Source organism: Vulpes lagopus, chromosome 8, assembly GCF_018345385.1.
Source record: "Vulpes lagopus strain Blue_001 chromosome 8, ASM1834538v1, whole genome shotgun sequence".
NCBI classification, from domain to species: domain Eukaryota; kingdom Metazoa; phylum Chordata; class Mammalia; order Carnivora; family Canidae; genus Vulpes; species Vulpes lagopus.
The window spans coordinates 31,675,209-31,695,204 of record NC_054831.1 but is presented as its reverse complement, the minus strand read 5'-3'; the positions used below and the strand labels follow the sequence as shown (position 1 = coordinate 31,695,204).

Here is a 19,996-nt window from a genome sequence, read left to right as displayed (position 1 = left end):
CATGAACTTTGGCATCAGATCTGAGTTGAATCTCTGCCACTCACCACGCATGTGACCTTAAGTCACCTAACCTCTCTGTGCCTGTTTCTTCTCCTAAGAAATGAGCATGATTGTATGGATTTAAATAATGCACTCGATTTACCTGTCACATAATATGCTTTCAATAAAAGTTAGTTATTGACATTATTTCAATTCAAAGACACTAATAACCCTATCTGAAAGCAGCAGCCCTAAAAGTGGGCAGAAGTCTATGGAGTTAGGATGTAAAGGATGGTTCTGTTTCTAGACATTCCACCCCTACTATTAGAGTAAGAAAGTCAGTTTGGGCTGAGTTTCCACCCAACATGTTGCTGGTGTGTGGTCTTCTGACCTTCTGCTTTTCCTTTTCACCACCCCCATGGGAAAGGAGTTAGGCAGAGCTGTGGTCATGCCACAGCCACCACAGCTGTGGGCTTGGGTGGAGGGAGCTGTGAGCTGGGCAGGGCCACACCCACAGCACAGCCAACTGGAGCCATACAGGAGGCCCAGAAGTTGCCCAAGGAAGGCCCAGAAGAGAGCTGTCAGTGCCCTCATTCCAGTCCCCCAGTGAATTCCACTGCTTAACCAAATCTCAGGGTAAGTCCCAAGTTAATCCTCTCTCGCTCTTGGCCTCTCTGCCCTTTGAGAGAAGACAAAGCAATGAGAAGTGGACTAGTTCCTATCAGGCAGCCAAAAGCCCAGCCCTCTAACAGAGTGTCCCACCTTACCCATGATTTCCACAAGCAGGAATATGACAGCTCTGGGTCTATCAGAGGGAGCAAAAGATTCAAAGAGTTCCAGAGGTCATAGACACCAGAGTAGTTCCTATTACCTAGAATTCCAACTGCCTTTCAAGGTTAGCTGATCCAGCCAGTATTCTGAAGAGGGTGAGGCTAAATCATGTCTCATTTTCTACCTTAAATGACCAAAGGCAGGCACAGGAGAGGAAACTTGTGAAGAGAATCTGAGGAAACCTAAAAGTGGGCATGTAGGCCTCAAATGGAAATTGTGAGGGAATTTTTATGTTTATGGTACTTGGTATTAATTGCTATTCCAAGTCTCAGCATGTGCCTGGTTGATTTTAATTTCAAGAGTACAACTCCTTGCTCTCTCCTGGCGTCTTCAGTAGCAGGCATGTGCAGATATGCCAGATACAGGTTTTGTGATCTATCACCTAGAAATTGGGACAAACTTCACCACCCATTAGAAAGACAGAGAGGTATTTAAACCATGACAAGCAGCAGACCATTTTTTTACTGTGTCCTTAATATATGTTATCATTTATAGAAATGTTTGACGCTGTTTTAATTTCTACTTTATGACATTTGTTATCTATTAAAGTATTTTGCCATTTTTTTAATTTGTGAATTAAAACATGATTTAAGGGGCACCTAGGTGGCTCAGGTCATGATCTCAGGGTCCTAGGATTGAGCTCTGTGTCAGGCTCCCTGCTCAGTGGGGAGTCTGCTTGTCCCTCTACCCCTCCCTTCACTCTCTCATGTAAATAAAATCTTTTTTTAAAAAATTTGATTTAAGAGAAGCATGAGGAGATCCCTGGGTGGCTCAGCAGTTTAGCGCCTGCATTCAGCCTGGGGCATGATCCTGGAGTCACCAGATCAAGTCTGCATCAGGCTCCCTGCATGGAGCCTGCTTCTCCCTCTGCCTGTGTCTCTACCCCCCTCTCTCTTTCTCTGTCCCTCATGAATAAATAAAATCTTAAAAAATAAAAATAAATAAAATAAGCATGATATAAGGCACTGAGAAAGATTTGAAAAGTCAAAGCTGAATTTTTTAGGACACATTAATCCCAAAAGCATAACATACAGTCAAAAGAAAACTTGATTCTTTAATTCCTTCATGCCCTTTGGTTACCTTAAACTTTTTTATTTTAGATGTATATTTGGTTTGAAAAGGAGACAACTACATCTATTTTTTCTGGTACACTGTAGTGTACATGATGTGAAATGACCAAGGGAAAGAGGAAAAGGCTGGAGTGGAAAAATGAGTTCAGTAATGAAATACAGACGGCAGAGTTTTCCTGAGCAGTGGAAAGTAGTTACAGAAAGCAGCCAAGAGAAAGGGTGAGAACCAAGGAAAGAGAAAACACTAAAAGTTCAGCAGAATATTTTATAGAATATTTTTCCACCTGAGTCCATCTTTTGGGAATAAGAAACACTTTAGATATTGATGACTACATCCAAATTCTCCTTGGGATGGAACACCCAGCTCTAAACATATACTAGACACTGTGTATCACAGTGTGTGCTGCTCCTGCAATTCACGAGAGACCAAAGCAATCACATAGTCAAGTGAAATAATGAGTGATTATGCAGCACTACACCAAACATAATGCCAAAATGAGGATCACAAAAGCAGTTTTAGACTCTAATCCTATCTTTAAGACACAGCTAAATCTAAACATGAATGTTTTACATTGTTTTGTTGTGTTGCTAAGTTACTCTGTGCTGCACTTGGAGTTTGGAAGGGCTGTTTTGCAATTTGATGTTTCCTCAAATTGCATTATGTATACAAGTGGCAAGCGTTTATAAAGACCTGTGTGCCACAGTTAAATTTCATAAGCTAGGAAATATAAATGTTATTTCCATATTATATAAATAATTGGCCTTGCATGAGACATAAATAATCTTTACAAGCTGATGTTTGATACATAATCACTTTAAGAATTCAAACTTATTATTTGCTCTATAGCTTTAAACTCTGTGGATTTGTTTGGAATAGAAAAGTAACACACAGCTGAATTAAGTTTAAGAAGTGGGTTTGCTTGTGTTTTGTTTTAGCATTAGAAAGTTTCCTGGCTCATTTCAAATTTTAAACATTCACTTCCATTATTCCTTCATGTGTTAATAATAAAGTAGGTAGAAATGAAAAAGTTAAAAGCAAATGCAACAGCATTAATGTGCATCAGAGCCTAGTAGGAGGATACTAGGGTTAAACGGCACGTTAGTATGATAGAATTTTGTACAACCTTCAGATATAAGACATCCAGATTTAAAAATCTTAACTTTCAGTTGTGTGTATCTTTTAAAAGTGTTTCACTGAATTCTGCTTTTTTTCCCCCAAATAAAAATGTCCAAAATATACGACTTGTTAGTTTGGAAGCTTTCTAAATGCTCCTGGTCATTTATTGATTAGTAATATATATTTAGCCAATAACACTGTATTCTCAAACTAACAGTTCTGCCTCCTAAAGATCATGCTTTCCCCTTTTATGTTCAGAAGTAAAACATGGTATAGGAGTTAAAAATGACAAATGGTGGCATATACCTTTTTCTTAAATTTGGGTAAAGATATTTTATGGCAGTATTTGTGTATATGGTTCTAAGCAGTAGCAGGAAAAGTCTTGAAAACATTGTAGAAATGTGTGATCTTTAGAGAGTAGTATGCCAACTTGTTGACCCTATATATTTTTTTTTTTTTTTTGGAGAGGGAAGAGGAGTCAGGGTTTATCCTAAGCAGAATCTAATGCTTAGAGCTGAGTAGGACATCTTTTATCTTATGCCTCAAATGCAGCCATTACATCAGTGAATACATTGAACATACCAGTGTGCTTGGCACCTTTCAAGCAATAGCATAAGTTTTTCCTTTGGAGGGGGTTATAGCCTAATACCAAAAGAAAGAAAACCCCACTATGTATGAAAAAATTGTTTTTAAAACAATTCTAAGGAATGTTTCTTGTTTATCTGGTCATTATTATAATTACATCCATAATAATTTCACATTTCGAGTGTTTACTGTGTGCAAAACACAATACTAAGTACCCCTGTTAGCTCATTTAATCTTCATAAGAACCCATGCAAGATTGATTAACTCCGTGGTCCTATTTTATACATGAACTCACTTAGGAGGTTAAATTACCTGCCTAAAGTCCCTCAGTTATAAAGGACATGCCTGGTTTACAAACCTAGACTGACCAGAGCTAAGGAGGGTCATGCGAAGGTAACTAAAACTCATCTCAGTGTTAAGAGGGTGGGGAGACCATCATTAAAAGAGGTATTTGAAGGAATCAAAAAGAAGGTAAGAGCATACTCGGGCAAAGTATAACCACTTGGAGAAATTTATTGGAGTCAACCAAGCTGTCAGGACCCAAAAAATCATCTGGATGCATGTCTGTGCATATATAATGTCTAGTAAAACAATAGCAGCAATGATTAATAGTGATACTTCATGATATCAAGATCCATTTGATATTTGGAAGATAAAGATCACTTTAGGTTGTATCATTTAATGTTTACAACATCTGTGTGAGACAGATACACAGATATGTATCTTCTGGTTTTTACAGAAGAAGAAACAAAGGCTTGAACAAATTTGGTGATTTGCCTAAAGTCTGAGGAAAGTCAAAACTCAACTCCAGTTTAGAGAAAAATTTTTGATCTGCTTCCCCAAATTCAAGGTTAAAGGCTGAATTTAACTTACATCTTTTTCTAACCACATAAGTGATTAATGTTAGCTTCCCTTTTGGATCCTCTGGAGTCTGGCATTGGGCTCCCACCTCCATGGAGAGCCTGCTTCTCCCTCTTCCTCCCTCTGCAGCTTCCCCTGCTTGTGCTCTCTCTTTTTCACTTTGAGTCAAATAAATACATAAAATCTTTAAAATAAATAAAGAGGACCTCAATAGCAAATATTGTGAGTGCTGGAGGAGGTCACATATCTAGTGCGATAAGACTACTTCAGTTTTGTCTCTTTACGGCCTCCTCTTTCTGTTTGATAGTTCCCAGTTCTTCTCCTGTCTGTATCACAGCCTGATATGTCTTTGCCTTTTTGGAGTGGTCAAGGCCCTAAAGAAGTCCAGTCTGTGGGGAGACCCGGAGAGCCCTGCTGACTGGATTCCTGCCTTCACTGACTCCTGCCGTGGGGTTTCTCTGCGTCCCCTCCACCATTGTGCTCCCTCATCCCTGTTCACTCTGAGGTGGAACTCAGAAAGCAGTTCCTCAAAACATACAGAACACCTGTGCTTCTGTTACCTGTCTATACTGGCACCGTGGAATGAAAATGAGAGGTAGTGGTAAATTTGGGCGATAAGTGCACATGAGGGTGGCTCATCCACTGTGAGCTAGAAATCCCTAAGTCTCATCATTAATAATCTGCTGTTTCTCGTTTTCCTTTCTTGCTGCTCTGTCTAGCCATCGTCAGAATTTAGAAGTACAGCTGCTCACCCTGTCCTAGATACAAGAGGAAAAAATCTATTCTGTTACTCTTCCAGTAATAGGGAAAAAAGTAAAAAGAAGGAGCAAAAACAAAAAGCCAGAGTAACAGTGGTGATTTACTCATGTTATCTGAGTCCTCTTAAGTATTACTTTTGTCCATCCTATGACAGCATTTATCAGTTCTTCAACTTAAGAGATAAAACTTGAGATAAAATATAGCTTTTCATTAGATAGGCCTGTATCATACAACCCACATATTTTTAGGTATCTCACTGCTCCTGGTTTTTAAATCACAACTATGCTTAATTCATGGGCATGTGGTAGCCTATAGTCATTCTATTCTCCTTGTCATGCCCATGTATCCTTCTCACATAATGCTCACTTCATGATGCTGGCGTCTCTTTTATTATGTGGTTTTTAGAAGGAATACCACCGACATTTTATATATATATATATATATATATATATCTAAAAAGATACATCAGAAAACTAAAATCATCTAGTATGATTTTAGAATTAGCTACAACTAATAGATATTTGACCATAAAAATGGAATTATTGCAAGACAGTTAATGTCCTCCTGCTATATTGTACAATTCAACTCCATGTGTTAGGGAGACCATAGCAGATTATAATTAGTTCATTAAGGAGTGTGATTTTAAATACCATTCTAGATAAAACAGTAAAGCTTTCTTAATAGTTCAAAGAAAGACCTAGTCACCAAGTTCTTTAAACAAACAGAGAGTTTGCCAAGGAGTTTAACTCAGGGAAAGTACATTTCTTACTAATATGGCATATTGGTTTGTTATGGACAACAGGACAGTAAACATGGTGCTTAGTGGTTAGTTGTTCTGCATGGCAATCACTTCTTTTTCTGATGTCTCTGACAGGGCCGCATCAGTTGTACTGGACGCCTCATGGTACAGGCTGTCAACCAAAGAGGCCGCAGTCCCCGCTCTCCCTCAGGCCATCCTCATGTCAGAAGGTATGGCAGATGTTCCTTCCCATAGGTGTTAACTACTATTTTATTTTAGTCATTACTATAAACTCAACGATATTTGAATCATGGTATGACCAAGAAGAGCAGACAGTGTCAGAAGACAGAAGAACATGAATACGGTCTTAAAGTGTATACGTTGACTAGCCCCTTGATGATTATGCTCCTTTGCAATTCATAAAAGGGAAAGTTAGTTGCTAATGTGGCTAAGCCCAGTTAAATATACCACCACTAATTTGTTAAGTAGGGCCCAGTCAGTATATGAAGAAACAAGACTAGACACCTTTAAATGGCAGGCACATTAACATGAAAATACTAGTAAATGGTACACAGCCATTCAAAACCAAATTTCTAGACCAGCAGCGGTCTAGACTGGCCATGACAAATTATTGCCACTAGATTTCTTTCTTTCTTTTTTTTTTTCTTTTTTTTTCTTTTCTTTCTTTTTGCCACTAGATTTCTTAAAATTAGCTGGTTTGTGAATGTTCACTTTTCAGTCATTTCATTCAAAACAGTTTATTTTTTATGACAGTTTTGTAGGTAAAATGTGCCCTATTTTAAAAGTTCAACAAGTACTTGTTAAGAGTAAAATGTGCTTCCTATTCCTAGTCATCCTGAGCTTATGCAAGGATACTGCCGGAACTACGGTAGGCAGGGAGGAGAAAAGGAGATCACTTCCTAGTAACATACTTGCACTTAAAAAAATAGGGTAGGGGATCCCTGGGTGGCTCAGTGGTTTAGTGCCTGCCTTTGGACCAGGGTGTGATCCTGGAGTCCCGAGATCAAGTCCCACATCAGGCTCCCTGCATGGAGCCTGCTTCTCCCTCTGCCTGTGTCTCTGCCTCTCTCTCTCTCTCTCTCTCTCTCTCTCTGTGTGTGTCTTTCATGAATAAATAAAATCTTAAAAAAAAAATAGGGTAAGTCACCCTGGCTATCATGTTGGGTGCCTATGTAGATATCTTACAGAGCGTCTCAAATAGCCCTGACTATATAGACTGTAGGCCCCACATGCAAACACTGCTGGTGAGAAAAGCACGTACATACTAAGTTAGGCTCACAGAAGGGAAGCCAGAAACACTGAGGAAGCCCCAGACAAGTGTTATGTCTACACCCCATGTGACCGCATGCTCAGAAACCTTTGCTCAACAATTTGGAAGGCTGTTCTGGCACCGAAACACATGGCAGGTTAATTCTAACTTGTTTGTGGCAATATCTAGTCACAAGAACCTAGTTAGGCCTTTGCACATGGCTATAAACAGGGCGTATTTAGTCGCAGATCTCTTGCATTACTTTCTTCTGCTTTTCTTGTGTCTTCAATATTTAAGCTTTTCCATGTGTCCGTGTCTACTAGAAAAATATTCTGCTCACAAATGAGATCTGTGCTTGTAGAATAGTAAACTATATATTTTAAAAAGCTGGTAATTATTAGCCTGTTACACTGTTCTTTCCTTTGTTCTACTCTTACCTTTTCCAGTTAAATGTTTTTAAACTTGTCTTCTAATGATTAGTGACAGGATTTATGTTCAGTATCCTGTTCCTTTGTTGCATCCTCCCTTCAATTAACTTGAAATGGTGTTATTCTTAAAGGTGCCTCTAACAACCTACTCAAATCAAGAGAGATGCACCAAATTTGGAAGATATGCACAATCTTATTTTAAAGCTAAAAAATTTAATTTGTTTTCCTGGTTAATATGAAAAGGAATTTTGATTAGAAAGATAGGAAATTTTTACAAAATAATAAGAGATTTTAATTTCCTATAAATTTAAAATCCCAGTGGAAAATTATACTTTCTGTTGGAAAAGATTTGGTAATAAATGAGCAACAGCTGCTGCTGCTTCTCATATAGCTTTCAAAAATATTTATTTAGGGAAAAATAGGTTAATATAGAGTACTTCATTTTTTCCCATTTCCCCTTTTATGATTTATATTAGCTTTAAGGATTAGGATAGCGGAATTATTTAAGTTCTGCATTTAGCAGACTATTAAGTTCATAATAAACTTCCAAATGAAACAAGACTTTGCTAACTTTTCTGGTTTTAAGTACAAACTTTCGGAATAGGAATCAGGTAAGAAAATTATATTATTACTCCATGTATTATTATAAAAATCAAGAGTCTGAAAATAATTTCTATCTTCCTCCCTCCCTCTCCCCTTTTGTTTCCTTCTTTTCCTTCCATCTTTTTGTTTATTATCTGTCCTGTCCTAAGGCCTCGTTCTAGATCAAGGGACAGTGGAGATGAGAATGAACCAATTCAGGAGCGATTCTTCAGACCTCACTTCTTGCAGGCTCCCGGAGATCTAACAGTTCAAGAAGGAAAACTGTGTAGAATGGATTGTAAGGTAAGAGTTTGGTGTTGCCTCCCTTCCCCCGCCCCGCCACTGCCATGTCTTTTAAGTTCCTTTTAGGGAAATTATGTAAGGTGTGCATCTTTGAAATGTTTTCCAAACTACGAGGAAAAAAAAGAGAGAGAGTGCTATTTACTGGATGTTTATATACTGTTCTGTCATTCGTTTCCTTTAAATTTTTATTGAATGTGTTTTTATTTAGAACCCTGTATACCATACTGCACACAGTCACTGGGAGGTTGTTTCCCTTTAAGTTTCACATTTTGTTGAAGCAATAAATGTGTTAAATTTGTCATATGTCCTAATAATTCATTTATCTTCCATTCTTTTTTCATACACATTTTATAGCCATGTATCTACTCCTTTATTCCTCCCATTTCTAGGAGAAGTTAGAGTGACATACTTCTCTTACCCATTTTACAGTGGGGATTCCTTTTTTTTTTTTTTTTTTAAGATTTTATTTATTTATTCATGAGAGAGACAGAGGGAGAGGGAGAAGCAGGCTCCATGCAGGGAGCCTGACGTGGAACTCGATCCCAAGACTCCAGGATCAGGCCCTGGACTGGAGGCAGACACAACCACTGAGCCACCTAGGCGACCCTACAGCTGGGATTCCTAACCCAGGGCCTTCTGGGAGGCAGCTTTCCTTAGGTGTGAGTTCTGAAATTGCATACAAAATTATGTGTATGATACAGCTTTCATCAATTCCTCAAAGGAGCTCAAGGCCAGAAATGTTTAATAACCACTGCTGTGAAATTTTTTTTGATTGCTTTGTTTTTTTGCCCCATTATTTATTGATCTTAAATTTAAGTTCTTAAATATGGATAAGGTTTTTTGAATGTGGGCTCCCTCTGCTGGTTCTCTCTGGGATTGCAGAACACAAATATAAGATGCTTGGAGGATTAAATCTGGGTTTATAGAAATGTATTTTAAAAAAAAAAGTACTCTTAACAAAAGTATTTTATTTTCCAACATAATTCTTTTTACAGTATAAGTTCAAAACTTGAGTTTTAGCACGTGTGTGTTTATTTTTGGTCTGTAATTAAGAGTCCATACAGACCACTTATGAAATGACATTTGAGTCAAAATGTGAAATTTTATTTTAGATTATTAGATGATACCAAGGGATTATTATATTACATGTACAAAGGGTTTTAAAAAATCTTTATTTTTTAAGGAAAAAAATTATCAGTATAATTTTGCCCCAAAAAAGCACTCCCCCCCCCCCCCCCCCCACCTCTCTAACCTGTTGGGTACGTTCCTAGATGCTGACTACCCCTGTCGTGGTACTAAGTGCAAAGGGAAAATAATCCAACTCCTCTAGTAACAGGTCTCCTCATCTGCCTCCTCCCATTTCCATATCAGCCGAGAGCATGCTTCTGTTCAAATTATGACCTGTTTACAATGACCTTGAATTCCTGAGATGGGGCTTGGTTTATTTACATAACCAGAAGGGCTGGAATTAAAATGGGTAGAAGAATGGGCATTTTCTCTCTGCCTTAATGAGATGAAGTCTGTCCCTTGGCATGAATGCAGTGTGAATTAGGGGTGTTGAGAGTACACAGTGCTTGGACTGATGCTCCTACTACACATGCCATGGCCTTGGTCAGGATCTAACCTAGCAAGGTGGGAACAAACCTTGCCACTTTTTTTCTCAACTTGGGAAAGGACTGGAGCCTGACCAGAAGCTCTTCCTGCATACCACCTCTAGTGATCTCCAAACAGGTAAAGGAGAGGACAGAGAGCCTGACCCTTTCAAAAGCCAAGCTGACTAGTGCTGTTTCCAAAATATCTTCATCCTTTTAACCAGCATTTCAGTTTACTTATTTTTTTCTCTCTTAAATCCTCAAGACCGGGACACCTGGGTGGCTCAGCAGTTGAGTGTCTGCCTTTGGCTCAGGGTGTGATCTTGGTCCAGGGATCGAGTCCCACATCAGGCTCCCTCTGAGGAGCCTGCTCCTCCTTCTGTCTATGTCTCTGCTTCTCTGTCTCTGCTTTTCTTAGGAATAAATAAATAAATAAATAAAATCTTAAAAAAAAAATTCTCGAGATCTTTGTTACATGTAGGAGGAGGCATCTTGTAGGTAGTGTAAGTGAATATCACAAAGCAGGAATGGAATTTGGCAGAGCTGGGTTTTCAAAAGAATTACTTTACAGTCCAACTGACATCTTTTTTAATGCAATTTCCCCCTAGTAAATTTGGGGTGGGGGTAAAAAAAAAGCCTTCTTTAATGGTGCTTTTTTCCCTTTCACAATTAAGGGCAAAACTATAAAGAGCTGACAGATGGCAGCCATCCCTACCCTTCACAGCACAATGTGATATTAGCAATTAAATGCGCTTTTATCTGATCTCTGGTCTACACAACTGTCCAGATCTCAGATCTCAGGATTTTAGTTTCCGTTGTGATGCTAATTTGTTGAGATGGCTTTCTGGGTAATTTCATATTGCTCTTGTTACTTACTTTCAAGGATTATAAAATAATAATAGCTCTGTGTGCTGATGGATGCATTAACTATGTCTCCACAGCTATGGCAACCCTTTGATAACAAGCTTTATAGGGTATAAATGAGCGGAGTATGTGTTGTATTGTAGTTGGACATCTTTTTCCAAAGAGCTCAGAGCCCTGTGCTGACATCATCCCAGTAACCTTTTAACCCTGGTGAGGTAAGACAATAAAAGAAATTTAAAAACCCCATTTTACTTTTCTTTTGTAGGTTGCTCTACAAGAGATGTTTATAAGTGAGTCGATGATTTCTCAGGAAGCTATTGAAAGGTTTAAGCAAAAGAGTACATGAGCTGGCTCTTGTACTAATGAAGGAGAGAATTTACGGTGGTTTCTTAACTATAAATGATTTCACTTTGTTTCAGTATTAGAGAAATTTATATGCTCCTTTCTGATTCAGGTCAGTGGGTTACCAACCCCAGATCTAAGCTGGCAACTAGATGGAAAACCTATACGCCCCGACAATGCTCACAAGATGCTCGTGCGTGAGAATGGGGTGCACTCTCTGATCATAGAGCCGGTCACATCACGAGACGCCGGCATCTATACATGTATAGCCACCAACCGAGCAGGACAAAACTCATTCAGCCTGGAGCTTGTGGTTGCTGGTAAGCAAGTCTGGAATTTTTTTCTTTCAGAATAAACATCAGATTCAAAAATGTAAATTAACCCTGCATTATTAACCAATATGGAAAAGAAGTCAAAGTACTGAAAAAGTAGATTGTTTCATCAAAACAGTCCATTAGGACAGAAGGCTTAGCAAATCAGAAACATTAATTTTTTTCAGTGTAGCCATAATTATTTCTCTTTCCTTTCTCCCATTAGCCTGGCCAAGACAGAAGAGGAGGTTAGCAGCTGATCGGGGTTGTTCTACTTCTTGTGTGTGCTGGCCTCAGTGTTACATAGAGAAAGAGCAGTGGTGTCATGGATTATAGAACCAAATTTGATATATAAGAATTTGCTCATGAATAAAGTTCTCTGCCCACTTTTTAAAGTAATGTGCTGTGGCCTCAAAATTCAAAAATTTTAAACATTATCATCTACCCCCAGTGTCATAGTCAAATTCAGATTTGCTTTTTAATGTATTATACTGTTAGGTAAATTTCATACAAGTACATGTTATACAAAGTCTTACCCTTACCCTTTATAATATCCTTGGGAATTGAGCATAAGTAAGAGTCTGTTATCTGTTCTCTTTTTAAAAAGAATGTTTATTTCTCATACCTCTATTTGCGAAGTGCTTCATATACATTATCTCAGCTGGTCCTCACAAAAGCCCTAAAAGATAACTGGAGCAAATTTTCTTCACTTTACAGATGTGGAAGTTCGAGAGAGTAAGTGACTTTCCCAGGGTCCTGTTTGGTAAACTGAGGGCCAGATCACATAGTCTGTTCACCTCTAGTGGTCTTCCCCAAACTATGAGCCACTGAGCTCTTCCAAGAGATACAGTAGCCATGAGAATAAAGCCCAGGAGGTCCTGGCTAAAACCCTGGATAATGATTCTAATAAAAGCACCAGGAACCTTTTTCACACAAAAATGTCCTAAATACCTGGGCTGTCATGTTGTGTGTTATATCAAGTATTCACTATTCCTGTATGACCAGGATCAATTTCATCTAGCCCTCTAAGCATCCCTCCTCCAACCTAAAACTGTTCAGCATTCTTCTGTTAAATGTTCCCCTTGGATCATATCTGCTCTCAGAACTGAGACTTGAAGGTCTGAGAGACACAGACATCTTGGTGTGCCTCAGTCAGTACTTGCATGAGAAAGGTGGCAGGACACAGTAATTAGAAGCATCATGTCTTTGGCATCAGATCTCAGTTCTAATCCCAGCTCTCATTATATATCTGCCAAAGGACATAACTAATAAATATCTCTGCAGCTTGATTACCCCATATGTGAAATAGGGACCATCAGGCCCCACAGAGTCTTTATGAGGATTACATCATTTTATAAGGATTAAATCATATGAAGCTCTGCATCACCACCAGTAACCTGCATAGCATTGCTCCAAAATGGTGGGTGTTATTCTGTTGGAAAACTGCTTTGACATTGAGGTCCATTTTATACCTTCTATGCTTTTCTCAAAACTAGGATCCAGAAAGAATATTAACAGACCTATTCTCACTTCCTCTGATATAGCCCGAGGCCAGGAAACCATGTGAAATACAATAAAAGTATAACCCTCTACATCATTCCAAATCTTCAGAGAGTCTCAGGTATTTGCAGTTTTCAGGTGCAGGTTTTCTCCTCTTCACCTGTTTCTCCCCTGTGTGGCTTGGCTATATCTGTCACTGCACAGGAGTGTGTGGTAGACAAAGTCATGCATCCTCAAAATCATTATTGGTAGCTAAGAAAATAATTAAACTTTATTCTTACTCTGACATTGTTTTTACTGCACATCTGTGAAAACAATTTCCCATCAGACAGTAATAATCAGAGTGTTATTAAAGTTGTCTCTTTGTGGCTTCTTTCCTTCAGAGGTTATAAAAAGTCTTTTTATAACTTCCTTGAAAGAATACAAATTGGAATTTGTAATTTATAGGATGTACATTCCTAGTTTTAAATAACAATTTTAAAAAGCAGCCAAATTTGGATAAAGATGTCTCCCTGTTCATTTCCCCCTTTAAGTCCTACGGTATGTCTCACTTGAACCAAGACTTACAGATTAGTAAACATTGATTCAGACAGCAAGGAGAGATCTGAGTGGATCAAATCCTTAGAAATCCTTGTTCTCCTTAGAATCACTAGGTGGCAGTGGTTGGTAGAGGCATAATCAGTAGTGAAGCCATCCCAGATGCCTAGCAATGACTTAGGAGTGCCACTCAGCCTGTCAGACAGGCATTCTGTGGAGCAGATGGCCAGTGGACTGTGTGGGCCTGTCAGACTTCAATTAATTGAGGGGAAAAAAAAGAATTAATTGAGGAAATAAATGAGTGGAAAAAAAGCCTAGGGACCTTTCTTGGTAAAAGAGTGATTTGGAGAAGGAACTAGCATCTAGCTGAAGTGAAAAATGGTATCATAAAAGAAAAGATCTATTTCAACAATATTTCTAAAGGCTGCTGAATTCTTCATAGCATTACCTTTGTAGATCACTGATAGATAATTCCTCTCCTGTCCCTTAGCTAAAGAAGCACACAAACCTCCCATGTTTATTGAGAAGCTGCAAAACACAGGAGTTGCTGATGGATACCCAGTGAGGCTGGAATGCCGTGTTTCAGGAGTGCCACTGCCTCAGATATTTTGGAAGAAAGAAAATGAATCACTCACTCACAGCACTGACCGAGTGAGGTGAGAATACACAGTGACTTAACTTAATCCACATCTGTTCAATAGGTCCTAAGGATATATAAAAAGGATATACTTTATATAGCAAATACATCTTTGCAAGAGTCATGTTATTGATATTAAAGACAAAAGTCGCTCTTTACCCTAATGTAAAATTAAGTTTTTGGAAGGAAGCTCTAATATGTGATGAGGCACATTCTAATTTAATCTCATGGTGATTTTTTTTTTAAGTGTTTATACCTAGAAGAAAAGATGAATTTATTGGCTTCAGTGGTGATACAGAAACTATTCAGTGGGTTTTGTAAAGGGGGATCCTCAGCTAGAAATTATGTGTGCACATTTAGTCAACCTCTTGATGTCTGCTCTTCTCTACCATTAACTTTAATGGGGCTAGCAGCCTTTCTAGATTAAGTATGACCCTATTATCTGCTACTTGCACAATTCTGTTTCTAATGATCTAATTAAAAATGATGCCTCATGTCCAAAGCCACTTTTTAAAAATTTAGAACCCTAATGACTTTATCCGTTTCTCCAGCATGCACCAGGATAACCATGGCTACATCTGCCTGCTTATTCAGGGAGCCACAAAAGAAGATGCTGGGTGGTACACAGTATCAGCCAAGAATGAAGCAGGGATTGTGTCCTGTACTGCCAGGCTGGATGTTTACAGTGAGTGCCACTCCATGTCCTCTCATTGTATTTATTCATTAAGTCATGAAAAATTAGACATCTGGACAGCAAATCACATTACTTTTATATAAGCTTATAAACAACTATAGTGTTTTATTTGCCCCAAATTTCATATTGCTCTTTCTCTTTCTATTTATAGTTTCTCAACATTAATAGTGAACTACACCAGGAGAACAAACACCCAAGTATCATTCAGGAACTTTGTATTATTAGCAAACTATGCATGTTGATTTCTCTTACGTTGGCTAGTCAGTTGTGGCTTCCTTACTCAAGCCTCCTTAGAAGTTAACAGTAGACGAAGGCAATAACCACGTTTTTCACATTTTCTTGTTACTGTGTTCTGCAAATGACTGCCTCTTAACATTTCTTTCTATATTATAATCCTACACGGTGTCTTCATGCACTCTCAATGTGTGTACCATGGATCCTGGAATGCATCCTTTCTGTGGCTTAGCGCTTTTCTCTTTTAATATACTTTGAGCAGCTCAGCAGTAGGCTTGAGTGTTTGTGTATGTATATTTGTGTACATGCATCTTAAACTTAAAGAAACTTGTTTCTATTTAATTGCAGACTAGTCCAGTAGCATGAATGATCTATTGACATAAAGGAAACCACTAGAAACAAATTAAGAACTTATTTCAAATTTCCCCTCTTCTTGAATAGGAAATAATATTGAGTGACCTCAACCTTCCCTACTGCCCACTTCTTTTCAACTGATTAACATTGAAACATCTATCTGAATACCTACTACAATTATTATGGCATTTATACATGTTGTGCTTTGAAGATATTTTTTAAAGAGGGAGAGAGGTGGGAGTTAGGAAGCTGAGCAACTATTTTGAAGGATTTCTGTGCTCCAGTAAGTATTTACTGTAAAAAAAAAAAAAAAAAAAAAAAAAAAAAAAAACTACACCTCTTCCCACTGCCCTGTATAGACAGTGCTTACATTTTAAGATTTCCACCATGCCAAAGAAACGTGCCTGGTACATATCAAAAGACATTCTGTATTTACTTGAAACATGTAAGTGCTTTCCAGTGATTTCCTGGGGTTTTTTAAAAATCTTTTTATTTTTTTCCTTTTTTATTGTAGCCCAGTGGCATCAGCAGCCACAGAGCACCAAGCCAAAGAAAGTACGGCCCTCAGCCAGTCGCTATGCGGCACTTTCGGACCAGGGACTAGACATCAAGGCAGCGTTCCAACCGGAAGCCAGCCCATCCCACCTGACGCTCAGTGCTCCCGGCTTGGTAGAAAGTGAGGACCTGTAATCCAACATTCTTGTTAAAGCTGAAACACTGAAACAGCCGTTGCTTGACCAACATACTCCTTTGTCACATTATGTAAAGGGTAAAAACATACCTTTGACTATAAGAGATAAACACCAAAATATTTTTCTTACTTGATATACCAAACTTAGAGTTTAAGTAGGTAATGCTAATAGAAATGTACACATTGCACAGAAAATTTACATTCATCATCCAATTTAAAACTTGTGGAATTTCTGTGATGAAAGCAATCTCAAATGCCAAAATGCTAATGGAAATCAGCTGTTCAAAGGTAACCAGAATTTGTATTCTCCAAAGTGCCTTAAACACTAGTGGTAGGTGCTACACAGCATGACAGTGTGGAATGCTTTACATGAGGCAAATGTACCACAAATAGTACTAAAATGACTCTAACTGGGCAGTGTGTTCAGATAGCTACAGTGAACCAAGTGCAATATATAGGAATGAAAAGGAGAGTAAATGACAAATCCAAGTAAATGCCTTGTTTTTGCAAGTTGTTTTATATTAAATCATAAGGAAGGAGTTACTTGCCTTAAATTTTATTAATACCGAGAGTTTTCTAACAAGGTTAATACCTTAGTTCTTAACCACCTTTTTCTTTATGTGTAGTGTTTTCTTTTCATGCTACCTTAATAGGAAGCTTACTTACAACCATATTAAAAGGCTAATTTAAATATAAATAATATAAACTGTTCCAAATAGAGCAGAACTATATTACAGTCCATTCCACAAAAGACATCCAAATCACCCAAATGACCAAGGCATATAGTATTCAGAGGAAAGAGGGGTCTGGAAGTAGCAGAAGAATGAAGGAAAATGCTACCAGCACACCTGTATTCATTTGGACAAAAGTAGAAAGGGCTGGAGAGGCGGTGAAGGCCAGGCTTTTCCTTGGTTTTCCTCAAATTAAAGTGTAGGTGAAAAAAACACTGCCATTCAAAAGTCCAGGGATCTAGGGTCAGCTGGGAGATTGGAGCACATGTGCTGTGGAAGTTCAGTGTGTCCGAAGTCTGTGTAGTTGCTGAAGAGGTTAGGTATGTCGAGCAAGTGGAAAATGGACTGAGACTGCAAGATTGGCATCAGTGAGAAACTGCCCTAGAGGGAAAAGGAGATTTGGGAGAGACAAAAACAGGTTTGTGCCATAGTCTAGTTTTTTCCAGTGTCACTGTGATATGGTGAATGGAAAATGCTAGTTCACTTACATGCTGCCATGCAGTCTGGCCTTAAGAAGGTGCTGGGTTCCAGGTAGTTTGTAAAGGCATCTCTGCAAAGACTGATGTTTGAACGCATATGATTCTGCAACAGCTAGACTGACATGATTCTGACCAGACTTGATGGTTTTAAGTCGGAACCAAGAAACTTTAAAATGGAGAAAAAAACCAATTTGGCCAGCTATTATAAAACATGAGGTTTTAATGGTACTTTGCTATGACAACACTGTATTCCTTATGCAAAACACATATATCTTTCATTATTTATAATAAAAATGTTGAATTGTCTTAGCTCAGTTAATTCAATATGTAGTATTTTTTAAGATAATTTTATATCTGTGTACCACCCCATATATTTCATATTACTGCTTCACATGTACAGCTTTCTACTTCTTTGTAAGAACACCAACCAACCAAGTTTTAAATGATTAATAGGCTTGATCACTGGGTGGCAGATGTTCTTTGCAGAATGGTGCAAGTTTCTTTGACCACACTTATATGCGTTGCTAATGTGGAAATTAAGATACTATACAGAGTCTTTCATGGACCTATCTATATTGTAGAATTATGACTTATGTCATATCTTACTTGCCAAATTTTTCTGAATGTGACTGTTTGCTAATTTGTTGGGTTGGGATTAAGTAGCATTATTTGCCACCTTTTATGTTGTATTTATAAAAAAAAGTACTATCATACTACTTTTTGGATTGTTGTGCTGGTGTAATGTGGATTTAACATCAATAAATATTTAACAAATAATAGTTGAAATTTTGTGAAGCAAAATATTCCATTGTTTTAGTTTTCTATTGCTGCTGTAATAAATTAATACAAGCTTAGAAGCTTAAAATTTATTAGCTCACAGTTCTGCACGTCGGAAGGGCTGGGTTCTGTGCTCAGACTCTTGTAACGAACATCAACACATCCACTGGACAACATCTCATCTCAAGTTCCAGTAGTTGAGATAAAATTTATTTCCTTGCAGTTGTAGGATAGAGACCTCAATGTAATCTGTCAGTAAGGAGCCACTCTCCACTCCTACAGGCCACCTCCGTTCCCTGCCATGTCATTCCCTCCATCTCCAAAACAAGCAAAGGGAATCTCCCTCAGAATGGATCCCTGTCATGCCTTGATCTTATTCAGAAGCCCAGCCCCCTCTAGGGGATCACCTGATGAGGTCAAGACCAAATGAATACCTCTCTTTCTTAAAATCACTTGATTTTTTTTTACCTAATTAAAATCCCTCCAAAGCAACACCTAAATTTGTGTTTGATTGGATAACTAAGAGGTGTGTGTATACCAAGAGGTGGGAATATTGGGAGCCACCTTAGAATTCTGCCTACCACATTAGTTTACTGTATATATGCTTATAAATAATGTTGGTTCTTGTGATGCCCCATAGGGACAGTGTTCTGTGACCACAAACCGTATGCCCTCTCTTGGCATCTATGAAATTAAATAGAGAGGGTTCTTGTTCAAGATGGTAACACAGGATCCTCAACACACCTCCTCCCACAGACCCACCAAATCAACAACATACATAACGATTTCCTCTAAAAGAACCCCCCAAACTAGCCGACTGCTACACATTAGGCAAATGAGACAACCCACATCAAAAACAGAAGAGGCTGAAACACAATCTTGTCATAAACTCCACCCCTGGCACGGCAAGCTACCATTAGGAAGAACTCAAAATCCCCGGCTTCAGGCTCAGGATCAAAGGATGTGAAGCCCCAAATGAGCACCCCAACTTCAAGACCTGCACCTGAGAAACAAGCCCCCAAAACATCTAGCTTCACAAGCCGATGGGGCTCAAATCCACCAGATCCACAAAGCTATAGCAACCTGATAGTTCTTAAAAGGCTCCATGGAGTCACCCACCCTAGGGACCAATCTTTCTCTGAATTAAGCCTATTTGCTTATCTTAGAGCATCAGCCTGAAGGCACGTCTGCTGCCCTAATTTAACAAACATCTTGGGATAATCTCCCAAGACTGAGGCTGGTGAGTACAATCTCTGTGCTCACCCCCTGCCTCACTCCAGGTCACCAGTCTCCCAGAAAGAAGCTTCTGCAAATGTCTAGCACCCTGGTTTTCCCTGCTGCTGCCCAGGGGACAGCCTGGCTGTGGTGGACAGTGGAGGCATGTCCCATGGGACTTTAATGGAGCAACCATCCTTAACCATCTACTGCCCAAGGGCAGAGCAGAGGCAGAATGAACCTGTGAGAGGACTGTTTGCTTCTCTTTATAGCCACAGCCTGAGGGGTAGGCTTATAATGAAACACACATCTGAGGGCCAACTCCCCATCTCCAGAGAACACCAAGGCCAGCCACTGTCCTCACACTCTCCTTCTACCTCACTCCAGGTTGCTGATATCTACCCAAAAGGAGCTTGTACGTAAGTCTCGTGCCCAGGTTTTTCTAATTACTACCCAGGGGACATCTCCTGACAGCCTGGCTCAGGTGGCCAGCAGGATTCACATTCGAGTCCCA

At 38.9% G+C, this 19,996-nt stretch overlaps 1 protein-coding gene across 6 annotated transcripts in view; it reads left to right on the top strand.

Moving 5' to 3' along the window:
- Positions 1 to 18,276, top strand: part of PALLD (palladin, cytoskeletal associated protein) — a 400,423-nt gene extending 382,147 nt beyond the window's left edge. For 5 of the 6 annotated variants that reach the window (XM_041766121.1, XM_041766120.1, XM_041766123.1 and 2 more), the window contains 6 exons: positions 6,077 to 6,171; positions 8,392 to 8,524; positions 11,435 to 11,642; positions 14,161 to 14,326; positions 14,859 to 14,992; positions 16,104 to 18,276. In XM_041766121.1, the coding sequence (XP_041622055.1) occupies positions 6,077 to 6,171; positions 8,392 to 8,524; positions 11,435 to 11,642; positions 14,161 to 14,326; positions 14,859 to 14,992; positions 16,104 to 16,279 (912 nt within the window). In that variant the 3' untranslated portion in view covers positions 16,280 to 18,276. Of the gene's footprint in view, positions 1 to 6,076; positions 6,172 to 8,391; positions 8,525 to 11,434; positions 11,643 to 14,160; positions 14,327 to 14,858; positions 14,993 to 15,152; positions 15,199 to 16,103 lie in introns of all 6 variants that reach the window. The other variant, XM_041766122.1, reaches the window with a different exon arrangement.
- The last annotated feature ends 1,720 nt before the right edge of the window (positions 18,277 to 19,996 follow it).